At 43.7% G+C, this 17,712-nt stretch overlaps 1 protein-coding gene across 1 annotated transcript; it reads left to right on the top strand.

The window, feature by feature from the left end:
• The first annotated feature begins 4,150 nt into the window (after positions 1 to 4,150).
• LOC112105860 (torsin-1A-interacting protein 2-like) lies at positions 4,151 to 14,394 on the top strand. The gene is made up of 5 exons (XM_024198845.2): positions 4,151 to 4,340; positions 5,503 to 5,678; positions 8,591 to 9,163; positions 10,954 to 11,043; positions 12,809 to 14,394. Exons 2-5 carry the CDS (start codon positions 5,645 to 5,647, stop codon positions 13,591 to 13,593), a joined length of 1,482 nt encoding a protein of 493 aa, XP_024054613.2. The 5' UTR covers positions 4,151 to 4,340; positions 5,503 to 5,644; the 3' UTR covers positions 13,594 to 14,394.
• The last annotated feature ends 3,318 nt before the right edge of the window (positions 14,395 to 17,712 follow it).

Below are 17,712 nucleotides of genomic sequence, written 5' to 3'. Positions count from 1 at the left end.
GTGCAACGTGTTTATGCGTTTTTCTCAGGCTCAACACGCCATTGGGAGATTCTGACTCGCCATGTGAATTCTCTAACTGTGAAACCACTTAGACAAGATGGGAGAGTCGCATTGATGCTTTGAAGCCTCTTCGCTATGAACTTGGAAACATTTATGATGCCCTAATTGAAATTTCTGATGATGCTACCTTTACTGGATCATCTGGCAATACGGCATGTTCAGATGCAGAAGGTCTTGCAAATGGCCTTTCCAAGTTCAAATTTGTGACTTCACTCATTTTGTGGTATAATATCCTTTTCGAGATTAACCTCACTAGTAAGCAGCTTCAGGAAAAGAACTTGAACATACATTCTGCTACTCAAAAACTGTAGCAAACTAAAAATGTTCTGGAGGAATTCAGAAGTGATGAAGAGTTCGAAAGAACACTGATAGATTCTCTTGAGCTTGCTGAAGAAATAGACTTTCCGACAGAATTTGAACCAGAGCCAGTTCGCATTCGGCAAAAGAAACAGCAGTTTTCGTATGAAAGATGAGACACACCCATTTAGAACCCAAAACAAAGGTTCAAAGTGAATTTCTACTTCCCAGTCCTTGATACTGCTATTCACTTGGTTGACGAAAGATTTCAACAGATGCAGCAGCTAAACTCAGTATTTGGCTTTCTATATGATATCCACAGCTTGCAAAAGAAAACAGCAAAACAGATAAGAGAATTTTGTATAAAACTGGAGTTGGCATTGACTCATGAGAATTCAAAAGACATTGATGCTACAGATTTGTGTAGTGAGCTTCAGGCTTTTCAAGACGACTTAAGAAACATTCCACTCCTGAAGAAGCACTGAAGTTTGTTTGTGAAAATAAAGTCACAGACAGTTTTCCAAACATTTTTATAGCTCTTCGCATTTTTTTAACTTTGTCAGTTTCCGTAGCTAGTGGGGAATGTAGCTTCTCAAAGTTAAAATTGATAAAAACATATCTGCATTCAACAATGGTGCAAGAGAGACTTGTTGGACTTGCCACAATGTCAATAGAGCATGAAATAGCTGGAAAACTGGATCTAAACGAACTAGTGACTAAATTTTCAAAACTTAAAGCAAGAAAAGTCATGTTTTAAGAGCACGGAGTGTTTTTTATTCTGAGTGTTTTGTAAATACAAGTTAAAGTTCATTGAAGAGTTTTCTTATTTCTTTCTATACTGGATGTGGTGGTAATGGCAGTTAAAGCAGGATAGCGTAATAGATGATTTGGGATTTGTAATAATAAAAATAATTAAGATTTTTAATGCATTTTTATTTGAAATCAGACTGAAATATCATCTAGCTGTTGTGTACAAATCTAGTCTGAAAATTTCGTGTCTCTATTTTATCTGATCTCAGAAACATTGGTTGGACAGACGGACGGACAGACAAACCGCATAATTAAGCCTCTGTTTAAAAAAATAAAACAAAAAACTCTTAAAAAACATTAAAAGGAAAAAAGGGGCAAAATGTTTCCCAGTCTACCAAAAACCTCAGCCTAGATCTGCCCTTGGGGTTTGTGGGTGGGGGCGCTGATTGCAGGGTTCGCCTAGGGCGCCAGTTGCTGGCAGCTAGTCTAGGGCCGCCCCTGACTGTATAACTGGGAAGTCAATGCAATTCTGCAAATATTCCACCAAGACTGTTACCCCTAATTTTGGAGTTCTCACTTGATTTGTAACCACATATCCTAAGGCATAAAAGGTTGGGCATGATAAAGGTATCTGCTGAATCTCTAAGGGATAGAAGACAGACCTGTTCCCTCCACAGCACCATCAGCCTGGTGGAACTGCAGTTCAGTGAAGAAGCTAGTTGGCTTTCCTCACCCCTGGAAATAAAGTAAAATATTGCTATGTGTGGGAGGAGACTAACAAGGGAGGAAAAATGTCAAGGGCGAAGGAGCATTGTCCGATCTCTAGCCAGTCTAATTCAGAGTGTGGGGAGGAATCATTTTTGTGTAGTAGGGAGGAGTAATTCCCTGCATTGGAGGAATTACTAGGTGGAATTCAATGGCCAGTATTATGCAGGAGGTCAGACTAGATGACTATATTGGTCTCTTCTGGCCTTAAAATCTATTAATATATGAGAGTGGCAAATAAATTTTGTTTGTGAAATGTGGATTAAGGAAAAGATTATGTTGCATGACCCAGAAAGAGACACGTTTTATATCTCTGTGAGCCATGTACCAGATGTATAAGAACACAAACAGAATAGATTCCCCTTAAGTGCATCTCAGCCTGTGCTATGCCCTTCCATTTTGTGAGGCTCCAAGTTCCAAGAGAGTGGGTTTCAGGCTTTGGCTTTTTTCTTTCTCCTCTCCTTTTGCTAGAAGGAGTTGAGGAGTCCTTAAATCACTGAGTATCCAAGCAATAGCTCATTCTTACGGCCAGCCCTGTCAATGCATCCAGAGGTGAATGGATGTGTATCGAAGAAGCATGCTGCTCTCATATACAGGAGAACATTTTCAAACCAGTTTCTAAATAACGCCCTCTGTGAGTGCATTCCTTTGTATGACTAAATAGATGAAGCTGCTTTGAAAATTTGACTGCTTTGAAAATTTGTTAAAAGATCAGCGAAGGGGTTAAAAACAAAAGGTCCCTTGACTCCCGCTTAGTTTTGCTTCTTAAGCTGCCTAGCATAATAGTAACATTTGAACAGTCCCATCTTTAACACTAAAGTGAGCCTTTTTGCAGCTGCTCCAGTCTGGAGCCTGGTTTTCTACAAGGCTGGCTTAATGAAGTGACCCTATGCAAGGAAAGCCACTGGGAAAAGGGCTGGACACTTTATTTTCTAAATGGGGATGTTTTGGGTTCCAGAAAATAAAACAATAAATCTTGGCTTCTCTGATTTTTCTTTCCCACTTTCTGTTTTACACTGCCAGTGCTGTACATACTGACAGATCAGTGATTTTCCAGCCACATCACTCTGCGAACCACTCCCTTCCTAATCCCCCATTGGCCAGTTCTAGTTTCGTTTTTCAGCCCACAGGAACTGACTCCATGGAGACATGGCCCAGAGTGTGATGTCTTAGTGTCTTTGCATCTGTCTTTTTTTTTTATTTACATAAATCGCCTCTTTTCTCCCTTGCCTTATGCCTCTTAATAATTTCTCCCTCTGTTGTAATTCTGTTAATTGGTCTTCCATCCTAATAATAGGTCTGTACCAAGAAAGTCACCAGGGCTGACAGAGACAGTTGCTGGGTTCAGTTAATATCCTCACTGCTGATCTTGTTCTGCTTCTTAATATGGAACAGCTGATGAAGAATCAAAAACATCAATCCACTCTCTTCAGCCTTCCTCAGTGTCCACATTTCACTGCTGTACAATAAAGTTGGTATAACCATGGTTCTATAGATCTGCAGCTTCATAGCAAGCTTGATGTCATGAAGTCCCCACAGAGATCACTGAAGGTCTTGAAATATGGCAGTAGCTCCTGCTATACAAGCATCCACATCTTTTGAGCATCCTTCAGCACTGTCTATGATGCTTCTTAAGTATTTAACAGTTGCCACCTGCTCAATGTCCCATAGAGACAGGTTAATACTGAGCTGGCTATAATCTGGAGTTGGAGATTGCTTGATGGTAATTCAGTGGTGCGATAAGGTCATGAATGATAGACATAGACTGAACATCCAGCCAGACCAATTTAAGGACTGAGCTAGAGATCCATCTGAGTACTTGAGCTGCAAGGAGGCTACGTCTCTTTGGAATTTGCCATGCTGCTGCTGCTGCTGCAATAAATTTAATTCTATTATTTAACATCTAAAGTGGTTTGAGATACAGTCTGTTTGAAGGATGCTCTATACTCTAGTTCTGTAAATAAGTTTTGTAAATAAGTCCAAACAGATGAGTTATTTCCTGAAAATACATGTTTGTAATCAGAACAAAGCCACTGTCTGATCCACTCTATGCATCTGAAGAAGTGAGCTGCAGCCCACGAAAGCTTATGCTGAAATAAATTTGTTAGTCTCTAAGGTGCCACAAATACTCCTGTTCTTTTTGCAGATACAGACTAACACGGTTGCTACTTTGAAACTAGGGACTATTCATTCAAAGAAACGTGGCTGTAGTCAAAGAGTGGGGGCAGAACTACATATCCCAGGATTCCACATTATGGCACCTTGGATGGGCGCAAAGTTCACTGTCACGTTGACAGTGGAAGGATTAAGAGCTTATGGGTGTGTGTTTTTGAGAGGATCTGTTTTCCCTCTAATATCGAAACTGAAGAGCCCTTGGGACGTTTGTGGTAGGGAGCAGTTTGGATCCGCCTGTAACAACCTCTCTGCTAAGAAATCCCCGCTAAGAGCAGCTGCTGCAATCCACACAAGTAAGTGTTCAACTCTTGGAGTTACTTTTAATTTCTCACTTCCTGCCCTTTCTAAATAACACAAAGGAGGAATCAAAAGCTGGTGGGTTGGAGTGGGGGCAGAGAGCAGAAATTCCTGGCGGGGGGGGAGAAAGGGGGAAGCTGTAAATCTGACCACTTGCCTCTATAGGGAGCTGTTTTGTTTGTTTAGCTCCAAATATGGTATTGCCTTCAGTTAGAAGGCATGACGATAGAGACGGTAGGCCATCTGGTGAGGGGAAGTATCTTATTAGACTCTGTATTAGGCACAGAAAGCACAGACTGCTGGTCCTGTGCATATAGATTCTGTACTAAGCAGAAATCTTGTATGCAAGCCGATTGCCATGAGGGAAAGTTTCTCTTCAATTACCCAGTACTTACTCATTCCTCTTAGCCAAGTCTGAAGACAGGATACATTGCTCTCTAGTGCTGACTATAAATGATTGGCATCACAAAATGCATCATCTTGAAACTGAAACGATAGAAAACTTTATTACATGAAGAAACTGAATCCCACATTGCTCTTCCGTGTTATTTGTGTCCTTCCCTCACTTAGGGCCTTTGTGATGTTCAAAAGCCAGGCTCACATTCTTGTGCCTTGGCCCGTTGAGAGGCATTCCTCCTCTTTCCTTTTCCCTTCAGCACCCTCCCCCCACCCCCCAGCATTTATATTCTGTGTGTGGCAGTTTGATTCAAACGTGTTTTAAATGAGTGGATTAAATTGCTGGTGCGACAGCCCTGGAGACTGAAGACCTTTGACCACAGAGACAGCACTGACAGGTACAGTGGGACTTCCCAAATCACCGCCCCACCAATGGGATTCAGATATAAAGGCTTAGGCCTGGTCTACATGGGCTCTGTCTACATGGGCAAAAGTGGTTTTTTTCCAGTCAAGTTATCTTAACATAATTGAAGATCACCCATATAGACCCAGTTGAACATCTTTACAGTCATATTAGCTGCTTGTTAACAGCACTAGGCCTGAAGTCTTCAGATGTCACTGATTATCTGAGGTGCATCTCGGTATATTCCATCATAAAGGTAACAGCCTCACACAGCTCCAAACAGCTTTATTAATGGCTTTGGTGGTGGGGAAGCTCTCAAGTTTCTCAGTATGAGTCATTGCTTTATTCTTTGTGTTTAGTTGGCTCAAGGGATGGTCTCCACAAGCTGGCTGAGACTAATCAAGCTACTCGGATCAGAAAGAAGATAGCAGGCGTCTGTATGACCTAATCAGGAAGTGTAACAATCTAGTCAAGAAACCAAAACACCAAACGATCAACAGAATGGCAGAAAACGGAGACCAGGATCCTCATCGGAGTAAGTTTGGCATGAATGTGAGGCCCCTGGAATAGATGTTTTAGAAATAGGTTCATATTTAATCATAATTTTGAATATTTGTGTACTGTTGTATTTGTCATTGTTACTAGTGATATAATAAGAGAAATGGGAGCTGGCCCTTTAAGAATAGGGTGGAGGCACAGTGGGTGAACTCTTGCAGGGATGGGCTGGATTTGGGGTGTGTGTGTGTGTGTGTGTGTGCGCTGCTGGGGCATCTGTGTTTAAACAAAGTTCTTCTTGAAAAGCTGAGTCTTAAGGGAGTTCCATGCATGTCTCCAGTACTATAGTCCCTAGCTACTGCATTTTCAGACACACCGGAAGAGAAAATCTCCTCAATGAAACTAAAACCTGGAAAGGAAAAAGCCTGTTTCATTTCTGTATTTCCCGTTGAATAAAAGGAAGCCCCTGACAGTCACTACTGGTCTCTCTCATACTTAAAGCAAACCTAATGGTTTGAATTTCAGAGTCCTGTGAGAACAAGCCATCCCTGTGTTGACAAGACCATAGATACCTATCCTATGTCCAGGGTTCTAGCCATGACAATGATCAATGCCCAGTGCTTCAGAACAAGAGAACCTTTTCCACCCTGCACCTCCAAGCACATTAACACAGTACAGTTACCTAATTGTGCTCTGCTGTAGAGAATAGAGGGGAATTTCTTCCTGACCTCTGAAATAATCAAGCTTCAAGCACCGAAATGAAAGTCTAATCTTGGGGAGCAGAGGTGGGCAGGGGTCCCACTGGTCAATATTTGGGGCAATTAACAAAGTGACTTTTATTGCAGATTAACTAATGGAAGCAGAGCTGAATTTAAAGTTCCCAGTTTCCCTAAGAACATGAATATGGTTATGTTTGAGAAGTGAGTGTGTTGTGGACTTAGGGGACCAGAGGTGCTGGAAATAGGGGTGCTGGGAGTGCTGCTGCTGCACCCCCTGGCTTGAAGTGATTTTCATTATATACAGGGTTTACAGTTTGGTTCAATGGCTCTCAGTACCCCCACTATAAAATTGTTCCAGAACCCCTGTAGGGGACATGTTTTCCATACAAAGAAGAATTGGATCAGTTCTGAGATCCAAATTCCACAGAACCCAGAGTTCAGGAAATTATAGCTGGTCACATAATATACCAACTGTTCAACACATGGCCTCTAGCTCGCTGGCCCCAGATTTTGCATATGTAAACCAGAATGATCCTCACACCAATTACCTGTGCACAACTTGGGTATTCAGAAGCCTAACTAGACAATTTATTTTTGTTTCTATATATACTGCATACTTTTATTTTCTAGTGCAGAGGTTCTCAAATTGGAGGTGGGGGGAGATGGGGAGGGCTGAGAAGCTTTAGGGGGGAAAAACTGCGCACATTTTACCCACAGCAATGAACAACTAGCAAAGCTGATTCCTCCAAACATATCAGGTCCTCAGATGGCACTGTGCATTTTGACAGATTTCTGGTAATTATGAATAGTATTATACAGAGTCATTGTCATTTGTACGTTAATCCGTTTGCTATGACACTGGGTGCACCTTTAATTGTAAGCATCAACCACAATTGCAGTGTTGCTTTTGCTCTTATTACAATGGATCGTTGGCAAGGTTTGAATCAGTGCCTTACTGTTTTTCAAATTTAGTGAGAATTGCAAGTTGATTGTTTTTATCGGTATATGTACTGGTGTGGTGCGGGTCGTAAACTGCTACAGACACAATGAAGGGGGGCGCGATCAAATAAGTTTGAGAACCACTGCACTAGAGTAAAACAGATAAATGACAGTCCCCCTTACCCCCAAAGAACTCCTGAACACATAAGATCACTTTCCCCAATCCACACCGATGCTAAAAGAATTCAGTGGGTAATTCAGAGTAAAGATTGTATTCAACAAAGATATATTTTTTTCACTGTTCTTGAATTGTCTGGGAGCATCTTACAATTTTGTCAGATTTCTTTTGTATTCAGAATTATTTGCTGAATAATTTCCATATGATAATAGTTCTTGATCTGCAGATTTTTTGTGAGCAGGTTGTTGCAAATATTCAGTATTTGAAATCTGAACCATGTTGGGTAGTTTTGCTAGATCCTATAGCTCACTTATGCCTGTTGTTTGTTCTCTGATTGGAAGTCAAAGTTTCAAGTTCCTGGCACAGATACTCATATTTACGAGTTCAAAACTTTCTTTGTGCAAATATTCTCTAATATTTGCTTTAAATTTCTGTTTCTGCAAACAAACCTAAATTATTTGGTAGAACAGCCACAGAAAGTCAATGAATAAGGATCAGAAATATAGCAGAAGCAAGTTATATTTTTTATGTACAGTAGTTGCAAAGAAATGTTTTGAATTCACTCAGATCAATCTGCTACCATGTCAACACCACTAGTAGAAACTCCCCAAACCACAAAACATAATCTACATCCTCTTCTCCTTGACATACCAACTAGGGAAACCCCAGATACATAGTTAGGCCTTATGACATATTCTGCAATTTGATGGACTATACTTTCAGAGTCAAAGGACTTCCACCTAAGACTCTCGGTGACCATTTATATGTCCTGGCTGGTCTTGACAGCTGGGTGTAGAGTACAGAAAGAGGGGTAAATTTCTAAAATAGCCAGGATCCAATCTTTGCAGGACCATTAGCGTGAACAATTGATTGTATTTGCAGAGTGGCAGGCACAAATTTAGAGGCCAGGTTGAGACCTCTATGAAGCTGGCCCAGTGTAGTTCATTGGTGGTGAGGGGTCATGGGAATCTCATCCCCATTCTTGTTGTGTGTCAATTTTGGAGCGTATAGGACTAGGAGTTTTGGTGGGAGTTTGTAGAGAACTAGTGGGCAACTCAGTATTCTTGACCATTATACTAAAGAAAATAAACAGTATTTGACTTTTTGATCCCACAGCCTACCCGGCCCAAGAATTGACGACAAGAGAGGAGGAGAGGACTCCCCAGGTCCAAGAAGGTGAAAATGTATTGAGGACCCACCAAGAAAAGATGATTGAAGATTCTGGTTCTGTCCAACTGAAAACCTCCCCAGAAATAGAAACACTAGGTCCCCAAGAGACAAACAGTGTGTCTGGAAGCCCCTCCGCAGTAAATGAAGAGGATTCCTCAGAGGGAAGGCCAGTGAGTTCTGATGGAATTTCTCTGAAAACAAACACTGAGGTGTCTCCAGGCCTTCTGAACCTTAACACAATGAGTTTACCAGACTATTCCCTGGACAAAGACATGATATTTTCCTTAGGTGAAAGGAAAACACATTCAGTGCCAGTTGCTCTGGAGGAGAAAATCATAGGGGAACCCCCAACAGAAGAGGAGAACAGTGTACCCACCCCCAGAGGGGAGCCACAAGATCCCATAATCCAAGAAACCACAATTCCATCTGCAGACTTCCTGGAACCAACGAAAGAGAGTATCTCAAACAAGGAAGAAGAGAGACCCCAAGACACAGCAAGGAAGAGACACTCGACTGAAGGTGAGTCAACAGTAGTTTGCACGACAAAGTGCTGCCATGTTTAAGGTCTCTGCAGATCCCTTGCCTTCAACTTAATGTGTGGTTAATCTCTGAAAAGGGGCTTTGTAAGAATGGCATTGAGGGGTTTGTCTCTCAGTCAAGGATTGCAGATCATCTGTGCTGGGTTTACAAGTAGGAAGATGTTTTCCCAGATTACCAGCCCTGCAAACTCATTCTGGCCTCAGAGTCAACACGGTTGCTTCTACAGCTAGTCAGCAAATGAGTTTCTGTTCTGTGGAAAATTTAGACTTTTAATTGTAAAACGAAAGCTCTTTTTTGGTTTTTGCAGGTTTCTTTTTTCCAACAAAAAGTTGAAAGTCTTCACAGCAACCAGGGGCTTTGTTCATGAATAGTTTTGTTTCATTGAAACCCCAATTTTCCATTGGAAAATACAGTTCTCAATGGAAAATGTTCAACTGGCCCTAGTTATTTCCTTCTTGTGTATCATCACCCCCACAGCAGCAGAAGAGGTTCTGCAGGCCAAAGTGTGACCTCAGTGACACCCGTACAACCGGATTACCTTCAGTAAATTGACACACACACAAATGTGACTGATTGAAAGTTAGTGATAATCCTGTTGATGATGCATAAGGCAGAACAGACTCTAGCTCAGAGGTTCTCAACCTATTTCTTTCTGAGGCCCAGCTGTGCAACAACAACTGTTTTTCTTCATATAAAAGCACAGGTGCTGGAACTAGGGAAGCTGCGGGTGCAGCTGCATCCCTGGGCTTGAAGTGGTTTCCATCATATACAGGGTTTACAGTTTGGTTCAATGGCTCTCAGCACCCCCACTGTACAAATTGTTCCAGCACCCCTATAAAAAAGCCAGGTCCGGCATTGGGGGTAGCAAGCAAGGCAATTGCCCGGGGTCCCACGCCACAGGGGACTAAGTTGCTCATGCTTCGCCTTCAGCCCCAGGTGGCAGGGCTCGGGGCGGTGGGGCTTCGGCTTTCTGACCTGGGCTTTAGTGAGTCTAATGCCGGCCCTGCTCAGTGGACCGCCTGAGACCTGCTCAGGGCCCCCCAGGAGGCCTCAGACCCCTGGCTGAGAACTGCTGCTCTAGCTCACTCTCTGGGCTGCGCTGGTTCAGAAGTAATGAGCAGCAAGAATATACTTTTGTCACTAAACTCAGCAGGTCTGACTGAGTACACACCAAGAGCAGAGCTATTCTGAGAAGGTTCAGTTTGTACACAGACACTTCTCAGAGCAGAACCGCACTTTAAGCATTTAATCACAATCGAGGGCAGCTTCTGTTTGTAGGACATTTCACCCAGCTTTGCAGCTATTGCAGAGACCTTAGCTGCGTAAGAAACCACTCTCATCAGCCTCTCTGCCCCATCCCCACTGATGCTTGCTGGTGGAGCATGTTATGAAGATCCTTGCCCTACCCAAGATTTGGAGGCTGAGCTGACCCAGGGGCAAGCTGCAATTTCTAAAGAGCTGAGTGGGGATGAAGCTATCTCCAGCTCAGCACAGATCCCAGCTGGCTCATTCTCACTGAGTGGGACTCTCTCCTGCTCTGGAAGAAGGGAAATTGTGAGGGGCTTTAAAGAGCTGCATGTTCCTTTCCATTCTTTGCAGAGTGATGACAGCCTCCCAAAGCAGAGGCGTCTGCAGCTGAAGCAGTATCACAGATTTGTCTTCTATTCTATGGATGCAGACTTTATTTTTAGTAGTGTGATTAGACTAATTTTTGCCTTTACTAGTGAGTGGCAAACTTCATCTCCCTTTTTTTAAAATCTGACCCACAGCGGTGAAGTCAGAGGCTGAAGCCCATCCACAAAAGACAGAGACCAGGCAGGAAGCAACGCCAGAGAAGGAGAAGTCCTTTTTAGGCAATGGTGAGAATGGGAAGATTTCCTTGTGCGTTTCATTGTTCCCCTGGAAACAGTCAGCAACCAGGATCAGATAACGAAACACATTCAGACCTTTCACTCAGGCCTCTCAGGCCAGGTCTGTACTACAAACTTACATCGGTATAGCTGCGTCACTCAGTGGTGTGAAAAATCCACACCCCTGAGTGATGTGGTTATACCAACCTAACCCCCTGTGTTGACAGGAGGCTTTTGCCTGGGATTTGCGAAAACTCCTGCAAATTTAGTTTATTGGGGATTTTAGAGAAGTGGGTTTGAAATGGAAAGCAACTCTAATCCATAACGAAGGTGCGTCTGGCTCAGTCCCATAATACATGGGATTTCCCTAAAGTTCCCAGGGCATGGAAAGGTGTACAGGGACACGCCTGCTCACTGTGCAGGAAGGTATGCTTCCTTCCCCATAACCCAACCCCACAGCACCATGCCTTGGCAACAATGACAGGGCCCTCCAAGTAACTTGTCCCCTCCTCCCTGGAGGGACAACGTGAGGTGGCCACTGTCTCTTTAAAATAAATACCAACAAGGTACTTGTACTCGGCAATATTGGCAAAGATTTTAAGAAAAGTTGACTAAAGTTAAGCTGCTAAATCTTTATTTAAGATTTGAGCTAAAAGGCTGAGGCCGGTCCAGTGGCTAGGTGGCTAGCCTGGGACTTGGGAGACCGGGATTCAATCCTCTGTTTGGCATGTGTGGGATCTTGGGCAATTCTCTAAAGCCCAGATTTTTAAAGGTATTTAGGTGTTGCTGTGCTCAGCTTTGTGCTGCCTAACTGAGTGAGGAGCCTAAATCTTGTTTGCAAAAGGGATTTAGGCACTTGGGGGGGGCCAAAATCCCATTGAAAGCCAATGGCTTTTAGGATTCTAAATACCTCAATCCCTTTTGAAAATGAGATTTAGACTTCCAAGTCAGTTAGGCAATTGCAATGCTGAGCACAGCAATGTCTAAATAAATACAGTTAACAATCTGGCCCTTAGCCCCAGATCTGGTAAGATATTTAGGCACCTCACTCCCATTTAAATCAATGAGAGTGAGGGGCCTAAATACCCATACGGATCTGGGCCTTGCTATCTCTGTGCCTTAGTTTCCCATCCATAAAACAGGAGTAATACATGCCTACCTCACAGGGCTGTTGAGGATAAGTCCATTGAAGATGGTGAGGCACTCAGACATTACAGCACTAGGGACCATATAAGTACCTTGGATAGATAAGCTATTTCGGCACCAGTAAGCAGACTGGATTTTGGAAGGCTGAGCACCCAGCAGCTCCACCATGCCACTGAGTGCCCTAAACTGATGGCCTACAAAACTGCATTAGAAAACAGCTGTGAAAAAGTGCTGTCGGGTTGGGATTTGGTGCATTAAATTCTAGGGGGAAAGGCAATAAATCACATAAAGGACTGAAGTTTCCCAAGGGAACGTGTAGGATCTCACACCATGGTTCCAAAGCTGCGGGACATAGCTCAGTCTGTGGGTTTGCAGGGCCCTCTGCTCAGTGGCAGAGCAAGTCCCTCAGGGAAGAGGTTCTTTTTCAGTGCTACATTAAACATTTTCAGGGCCATCATTAGGCTGATGTGTTGAGCCTATCATTTCCATTAGAAAGTAGATGTTTGGGTCTGGGAGATCGATGAAGACAAAGGCATATCTCTGTGCTAGCCTCCAGCATGCCACTGTACTCATGTCAGACTCTTTCATTCTCTCTCTCTTGTCCCTTCCCCTCAACCTTCTCTAACAGGTCTTGCCTCTCCTGCAGCTTCACTGGGAGTCCTGGTAGTTGTGGTTTGTTTCAGCATATATTGCAATGGCTACTATACTTCCCAGCCCCACCATGTGCCAAAAAATCCAGCCTTGGAGGCCTTCTTGTCTGGGTTTAACCAGCTGAAGGACAGCTTTCCGGGCCAGAGCTCTTACCTGTGGGTTAGAGGGCGAAAATTATTGCAGAGGCATCTCAACACTTCCAGTCATAGCGAGCCAGCTATTTTAATCTTTACTGCTGCCCGTGAAGGTGAAGAAACCTTAAAGTGCCTGAGCAACCATATTGCAGATGCCTACTCCACCTCACTCCATGCCAGTACGATCCAGATTGACGGAGCTGGTAAAGCCACGCTCAACAGCGACAAAGCTAAACTGGAGGTAGATTATGAACTGAGCACCGGCTTTGAGGAGGGCAAGAGGGCTGCAGTGGTGCACCGGTTCGAGTTGCTACCGGCTGGCTCCACCTTGATCTTTTACAAGTACTGCGACCATGAGAGCGCGGCCTTCAAAGACGTGGCGCTGCTCTTAACGGTCCTGCTGGAGGAAGAGAAGCTGGAGGCTAATATAGACCTACAGCAAGTCGAGGTGAGAGTCCGTGATTTCCTCTGGGCCAAATTCACCAATGCCAACACTCCCCGCTCCTACAACCACATGGACACCGACAAGCTGAGTGGGTTGTGGAGCCGCATCTCCCACCTGGTCCTGCCCATCCATCCAGTAAAAGCCATAGAGAACAATGGCTGTTCTTTCCAAAGCAAACCATAGCGGTGAATGAAATCAGCTTCCTGGACAGCTAAAGCCTTTGTGTAGAGGAGGCAAGTTATTACTAAGCCAGGGATCTGGAGCCATTAATGAACAATGAGCTCACTTCATAACAGCATGACACTGTCACATCTATTTTTACCTCTTGGGAAGATTTTATAATTTTCAAAGTGAGACCCAATAGCGCAGGTGTTAACTGGCTAAGCCGTCTCAGCCAATCATGTTGGATATACACTAGAATGATGCTTCCCATTTGTGGATTGATAGATGGGAAGAGCTAGTACTTTAAACTGCTAACTGCACAGCTAGAAGATGATGGCCAATGGAGAGAATAGACAGGGAGGGGTGTGGTTACTGAAGGGACAATATCACCTTGAAAAGCAGATTTATCCTGGAAGAGATTGGACCTATTATAGATACATGTAACACAGGAGGTTACTATAACTGACAGAAGCAACTGGGTTGAAATATTTATCTCCCCCCCCCCCCCCCGCCCCATTTGTTTACATTTGACAGCACTTTGCAAAAGGCGATTTCATTGTTTCCTTTGCAGTGTCAGTTTCTTTCTCCCTGACTGAAAGAAACGGGGGAGCAGAACACCCCAGTTATAAATACTTAAGGGATATTTTAAAAAGAAAATTAGGATATACTGGCCAGAGCCTCAGCTGTTGTAAATCAGCGCAGCTCCCTTGATACTGATTTACACCAGCTGAGGCGCTGGTTCACTGTATATAGGGTGTTCAACCAGAAATGGGAATTTTAAAAGTAGTAGTCAATTAAAAAAAATATCAGGTTGACAATGGTTCTAAGGACTCCTCCTGCGGGGGAAGGGGGTAACCTGAGAAACTCCTCAGGGAGACTTTGAAATCTGAAGTTGTTATTATTGAAGTAGCTACTTCATAGCTACTTCAATCTAATATGAAACCCTTGTATATGGAAAGGTGCCACATCTCCCAGCTGCTGTGCATCTCAAGATTCTTAGATTTGTGTGACAATGCTGCATTTCAAGTGACACTATTTGGTAATGGTTAAAGGAGAGGCCACTCTGAAAATGGGAAAAGGAGAAGAAGGAAAAGTAGCAGGTAGGGAACATAGGTAGAGAAGGGAGCAGGGGAGTAGTAATGGGAGGGAAAATATTGATCCATATTATCCAAGAAGGGAACCTGTCAGATCAAATCTGCCCCCAAACTGTATCAGACAAAACCTAAAACCAAACTAGATTTTTTCCAGGATTTTTAAAAAATTCTAGTGGAAGGCCTTTCTGAACCACACATAACCCTCTGCAGTATTTGCAAACCAAGGGCCAGATCCGGATCCTCTTGCTCATGTTAAATAGAACGAGATGTCCCATTGGCGCAGTTTGGCGATGGAGATGACTTTGCCAGCTTTCCACAAGCAGAGAGTTCCACAGGCCATCTCCATCCTCTTAGTCCACTTTGCACTGGTTACATGGTGCACAGTGGATGTATCACACTGGAACATCTGGCCCATTGACTTCAGAGGGACTATTTGATGGAGCAAGGAACTATTCAAGGTGAGTCAGAGCATCCGAACCCGGGCCACATCATTGTGTTAGTGCAAGAGAACCTGAAAACGAAACTAACTGGAAGGTGATTTCATTGTCCAAACTGAGAGAAATGCAAGAAGGTAATTAACTTGATGGTATTAAAACCAGATTAAATTTTTAAAATTCAGTTAGATTATTTAAACTAGGATGATACTAAAAGCATAGGTGAAGGAAGGTTGTTGGCTTGTTTTTTTTTTTTAAATATTTAACTTGTCATGGCCCCTGTCAAGGCTGAATCCCCACTCTGTCACTCTGAGTGCAGAAAGTTGGGGCCCGCAAGGATTCTAAAAATTAATAATTGCCACTCCAGGCTTGTATTAAACTCCCAAGATTACAGCTTTTCTCTGACCTTGGCTTGGTAAATGCTGCCACCACCCAAATGCAAAAAAACTCCCTTGGATCCAGGAAGGCACACTTGGGAATTCCTCCCTGTGGGGTACCCTCAAGCCCTTTCACACACCCCTCTCTGGGGAAGAGCTGAGAAAGAAAACAAAGGAAATTAGCTGTTGCCACCAGCTAATCAAATAGCATATGCACAAACCTCTTAGGACACCAAAAATCCAATCCTGTTCTTAAAAAAGGTAAATTTTATTAAAAACAAAAAGAAAGAAAATACATCTGGAATTTAGGCTTTTTCTAGATTTTAAAAGAGCAATTCCAAAAATCAAGCACCCAAAATAGCTTTCTTGAGGGTTCAGCTTAAAGGTTACAAGCAAACAAAAGCATCTGGGGTTAGCACAGGGGAGTCCGTAAGCCAATAAGAAATAAAAGAAATAACCCTAATCACAGCTTTTTAGACATTCCCTAATTTTACTTACATATCTGAGGCTTCGGATAAGTAGGTTCGAGGTATGAATTGATAATCTATAATCATACCTGCTTAAAGCTGCTTACAGCATTGCTGCTCCGTGTCCCTGCAGCCCAGAGAACAACCGACAAAGGGAAAGTTTCTTTCCCAATTTTAAAAAGTTCTACTTTCCCATTGGCTCTTTTGGTCAGGTGCCCACTCCTTCCTTTTACCTGTGGGTTTGTTAACCCTTTACAGGTAAAGCAAGCAGAGAACAGACACCAAGAGGGATTTTACAGCTAACTGGCTGGCTGGGTGTCCATAAGGGAGCTACCCCCTCTCCCCCCGCCCCCAGTTATCACACCTTATGGACAGCCAGCCAGCCAGTTATCACAGCCCCTTTAAAAGAAATTAGCTTTCAGCAGCAAGGCTGTAATGGCCTCTTTGGGTCGCTGGTGATGTCCCAGGCCACTCACACTCTGCTCCTTGGCAAAATAATTTCCCTCATCCTTTATCTGTACAGAGGGGACCTTCCACCTGCACACCTGCTCCCTCCCATACAGAAAGGGCAGTCGCAGCCACGGCTGTAGCAGTGTATCCCCAGATCCTGTGGAGGTTTGGTCTGGAGAACAAGGTGGAAGCTGGATGGGGACAGGAGGAATTTGGCAAGAGCTTTTCTCAGGGAGATTTCCTCTCCCACCAGAGCCCTGGGAAGGGTGATCGGCCCATGGTTTGTAATGTTACTGGTAACAGCAAAGGGACATAATAGTCTTGTAATTCACAGTTGCCTCCAGGTCTCTCTATAAATAGCTCTTATGATTAACTTTTAGTTCCCTAGACATTTGTTAATAGAGGTATTTATTTCAGCCCCTATAGGACATGTCACAATGGGATCTCTGCACAGGGAGAGCTCACCTTCTCACCAGCCCGTGGGAGCAGCCACTCAGAGTAATAGGAGTGCTTCATATGGCTGGGGAACTAAGTGCATTGATGGCTGGTAACGAGCTAATACTTTATGCACTCTTTGAAAGCTTATCAATCCCCAGCTTGGTGCACACCAGTGCATTATTGCACATCATCTTCTGTACATAACATAGGGAGAGCTTGAGCCACTTGGGGGCATGTTACTTCCATAGGTACTGATGCATTCTGGAAAGTGTCTAGAGAAGATCTACTAAAGTCATGCTGGAGGGGACTCAGTTAGGGTACTAGGCTAAAGCTCTTAAAGCCCCAGTCCTGCAATGAGATCTCTGCAGGCAGACTCCCTGCACCTGTGTGGGTGCAGAGAGTCTGAATGCACAGATCACATTGCAAGATAAGGGCCCAAGTCTCTTCTGGTTGGAGAAGAAGAGGCTGTGGCAAGGAGTGGAGCTTACTTCCAAGTATAACTGCCCAAATGGAAGACATGTGATCGGCGCAATCTATATGAGGGCCGAAGAACCAAGCAATCAAGGTGAACTGCCCAAAACAGGCCTTACAAAGACATAGGCTTTAATTAAGCAACAACAGGAAAATGCTTCGACGCTCTGAGATAGGTAACTTTGTAAAATACCCTCTAATGACTGTACACCAATGCTGCCTATACCACACACCAGTGGTGCCTTGCTGAACCATTCCAAAGGAAGGCTAAGCTGACTCACAGCACAGCTCACAGTATTCACTCATTTCACTACAGCCCCAGGGGTGCAGCCCATCTGCATTTCCAAATCTCAGGATTGAGACAGTGAATTTGGGGGGGGGGGGGGAATTTTGCATTGAAAATAGAGTC

The sequence above is a fragment of the Terrapene carolina genome, unplaced genomic scaffold (assembly GCF_002925995.2).
Source record: "Terrapene carolina triunguis isolate 2854851 unplaced genomic scaffold, T_m_triunguis-2.0 Scaffold212, whole genome shotgun sequence".
NCBI classification, from domain to species: Eukaryota; Metazoa; Chordata; order Testudines; family Emydidae; genus Terrapene; species Terrapene triunguis.
This window is presented reverse-complemented; position numbering and strand designations above follow the sequence as displayed.

Coding starts and splice junctions, on each gene's coding strand:
- LOC112105860 (XM_024198845.2), top strand. CDS start 5,645: ATGGCAGAAAACGGAGACCAGGATCCTCATCGGA. Junction 9,164..10,953: donor GAAGAGACACTCGACTGAAG/GTGAGTCAACAG, acceptor TCTGACCCACAG/CGGTGAAGTCAGAGGCTGAA. Junction 11,044..12,808: donor GAAGTCCTTTTTAGGCAATG/GTGAGAATGGGA, acceptor CTTCTCTAACAG/GTCTTGCCTCTCCTGCAGCT.